At 40.4% G+C, this 3,644-nt stretch overlaps 1 protein-coding gene across 1 annotated transcript in view; it reads left to right on the top strand.

Moving 5' to 3' along the window:
- The window catches only part of GAPVD1 (GTPase activating protein and VPS9 domains 1), a 22,461-nt gene extending 19,018 nt beyond the window's left edge, over window positions 1-3,443 (top strand). Inside the window, 3 exon segments of the mRNA XM_009998816.1 lie at window positions 112-184; window positions 1,033-1,230; window positions 1,878-3,443. Of these exon segments, the coding sequence (XP_009997118.1) occupies window positions 112-184; window positions 1,033-1,230; window positions 1,878-2,018 (412 nt within the window). The 3' untranslated portion in view covers window positions 2,019-3,443.
- Window positions 3,444-3,644: the final 201 nt, after the last annotated feature.

Genomic DNA, 3,644 nt, shown 5'->3' with positions numbered 1-3,644 from the left:
GCATTCCTGGAGATCTCTCCTGTAGTGTCAAACTTGAAACAGTGGGAAACCCCAGGGGACTACAGGCTGCCTGTTGCTCACTTTTCACTCTTGGGTTTTGTTTCTTTTCAGGGTCCTTCATGAGCACATACAGAGGTTATCTAAAGTAGTGACTGCAAACCACAAAGCACTTCAGATACCTGAGGTAACAGCTTCTTTCCTTCACTTCTGTATGTGTGTTGGGATTTTGGTCATGTTTGGAATGGGGAGGCAGTTGTTTTGTTTTGCAGTAAGCAGCGTTGCTTTTCTACCTGTGACAGCTGAGATATCCTGCAGGCAAAATGTTCTGTACCCATGCTGTGGTATCTTTCACTGGCTGATCCTTCCAAAATTTTTTTTTCTGGTTTTGACACCTCTGTCTGGATAGTAAGATTTAAGGACTGACACTACACTGCACTAAAATGCAGTAACTTCCTGATAATTGGCTGCAAAAGGTTTGAATCTTTTATGCTTCTAATGTGATTCATATGCCATGGCTGGGGTTTCCAGCTACCATGTTAACTTTCTGAACCAGCCAGCATTAATGGAACCTTTCCAGATGTGTGAATTTGTCCAGTGCTTCTACTTTTCTCATGATTAATAAGGATAGCTAGAAGCAGGTTGCTAGGCTTAAGGAGTCTGTCAAGAGACCAGATGTTTGTAGCCTGCCTAGTTCTCAATTCAGTACTTGAACTCTAGGATTCAAAATGCTGAGTGTTCATAAAGCTGCTTATGGAGAAGTTGAGACATGGGCTCTACCTTCATTTGGGAATGAAATGGAAAAGCCCCGGCCCAGTGTGTCAGTTGCACGTAGCTGCTCTGTAGTTTTGCGTTATAACACAGCAGGAAACCACCTCCCTTGTGAGTGGAACGTGACCATCTAGACTGAAAGCTTTCCTCTTCTCCAGGGCCTTGCTCCTGCCTGCAAGTCTCTGGCACTTCACATCCTCTGTGGTGCACAGTAGTAGTTCGGACAAGCAGAGCTGGCAGCCTGGTGGTTTGTTCTTCCCGTAGGTGTACCTGCGGGAGGCTCCGTGGCCATCTGCACAGTCTGAGATCCGCACAATAAGTGCTTATAAAACCCCCCGGGACAAAGTGCAGTGTATCCTGAGAATGTGCTCGACCATCATGAACCTGCTGAGCCTGGCAAATGAAGATTCAGTACCTGGGGCAGATGATTTTGTTCCTGTTCTGGTCTTTGTCCTCATAAAGGTGAGTCCTTTTGCAAAGATGACAAACCCTGGGTAACTCATGTGGTAAACAAATAAAAGAATGCACTTTTTTAACTGGGAGCAGACTAGACCCTGAGCCAGGTGAATTCAGCAGGCTTAAACGGAAACATCAGAAATGTGGTCACAGTTATGATTTTTGAATCCAAGCAAACTGCTTCTGGAACCAAGGCAGTAGGGGTGCAGGTGTTGTGTGTGGAGTGGGCTTTTTTTGAGGTGTGTCCACCAGTTTCTGTCATCTCTGCCTGCTTAATGTCCTCTTTCAGGACCAAGATCCCCATTAGAACTGGTTTTCATGGTGTTGCTGACTTTTTTTGACATAAAACAACAGCTTTTCCCACCTGTTGAGATCCTTGATGGCTTTTATAGAGTTTGCCAGCATTTGTTCTTCTTTTTCTTGGCCTCTTGGTCATTTTTCCTTGTTGGAAAAATGCTTCTTCCATCAGGTCTGATTCATTCTGAGAGTGTGAAAGGGATGAGCAGTCACTGACCCGCAGATCCCTGACACCATCACATGTTCCAGGGCTGATCCTGCACCAGGATCATTGTGTTTCCATTCTGGATCTTGTAATGTTTTATGTTTAGCTTTGCAAACAAGCTGTGAGTATCTCTTTCTTCTTTAACCCTCAGGCAAACCCACCTTGCTTGCTGTCCACGGTTCAGTACATTAGTAGTTTCTATGCCAACTGTTTGTCTGGAGAGGAGTCCTACTGGTGGATGCAGTTCACAGCAGCAGTGGAATTCATTAAAACAATTGATGATCGCAAGTAGCTCAAGGCACGTGTGCAGGCAGACTGTGAGCAGAAGAGGAGCAAATAAGAATGTACAACAGCTGCAAAAGCTGAAGAAGAGACTTTCCTTGTATAATACTGTACAGAATTGAGGCATTTTAAAACACCTTTGCTAACCAAATTAATTTAACAGATTTTCCTCTTCTCCTTTGGTTGCGTTTTTCTCCCCTATAGACACTGGCACTGCAAAAGGGACCACACTTTTCAGGTATTTTGGAATCTCAAAATATACAGAAACATGCTTTTTCCACCACCCCTCTTCCTGAATTCTCACATGAATGATTGACATAATATAATTTCTAGTAGAAAACTGAAACAAGATTCAGGTAAACCACTTAGTATACTTTCTAGTTTAATACACCTTTTATTAATAAAACACCAGCCACACTGAAAGTTTGTAGTAACTGGCATTAGTTATCCATTATATTTCACCTAAATTTAAAATCTGAGAGGACAGTGTAAATATTATAGAACTCTATTTAATGCATTGCAATTATATTTGAACTCAGAATCCTTTGACTAAAAAAGCAAAAGCCTCTCTGACCTCTAACAGGGTGTGACACACTATGTGTTGGCAACAAAACAGCTTCCTTCAAGACTTACGATTAAAAAAGGGCAAACTGAACTATTTATTAAAATGTAATTAAGATTACTGAAGTTTCTAAAACTGGAATTTATAAAAGACAAGGCTTATTAGATAGCTGAACACTTTTGGCTAGGGCATTAGGGTGTTAGAAGGTTTGGATATACAGAGGAGAGGGACTGTAAGTTGCAATAGATAAGTCTAATATAAAAAAGGAGAAATAAAATACCTTACTGTAATATTTTTTTTCTGAACTATTGTGTATACTGTACAAACCCCAAACAGAGATCCTTAACAGAATCTTGGACTGTAATATATATTTTGATTAGTGACATTAAAATTCATATGCCAGGGGTTTCAGTGAATGTTTTTACTAAATGTTCTTCGTGTTGTCTGCTATGCAGCAGTGCAAGTTTTACTGTTCATATAAAATATTTTAAAATATAACACTGTTCTTTATGAAACATATCATAACATCAGTTCAGGGTGTTTTATAGATTTCTCACCCCACCTTTCCCTTAAACTGAAAATTATCGATTTAAAGAAGTTTTTATGCACAACACCACATGGAGTTTTCATGAATGAAATGGTCTGAGTGATGGGCAGTGGTTGTTACCTGTATAGAAGTACTTGCTGTTCTTTTGTAGCCAGAATTACAGTGAGAAAGGACAGTAAGCATTTAACTCTTCTGTGTCAGTATTATTTCTTGCTCTTCCAAGAGTATTCATTGCACTTCTGATGGAGGGATGTGTTAAGGCTTTGGTGTCTGAGTGGTAAAGAAAACAAAACCTTTCTTGTCTTCTCTTCAAAATATGATGGTGTGTGTGTGTGTGTTTGTGTGTGTGCGCATTTTGATGGTTAAAACCATCAAGCAACTAGTCAAGTATCAAGTGCTTGATTTGGCTGTGCTCCTTGTCAAGGCAGAATTAAAGAAACTTTCTAGGACTCTAATACATAATTCAGTGTAGCATTTTTTGCCAAACGAATCACAGGTGAGAGGGTGGGATGGTAACTTTTTTATTT

Source organism: Chaetura pelagica, unplaced genomic scaffold (assembly GCF_000747805.2).
Source record: "Chaetura pelagica isolate M959 unplaced genomic scaffold, ChaPel_1.0 scaffold405, whole genome shotgun sequence".
NCBI lineage: Eukaryota > Metazoa > Chordata > Aves > Apodiformes > Apodidae > Chaetura > Chaetura pelagica.
This window is presented reverse-complemented; position numbering and strand designations above follow the sequence as displayed.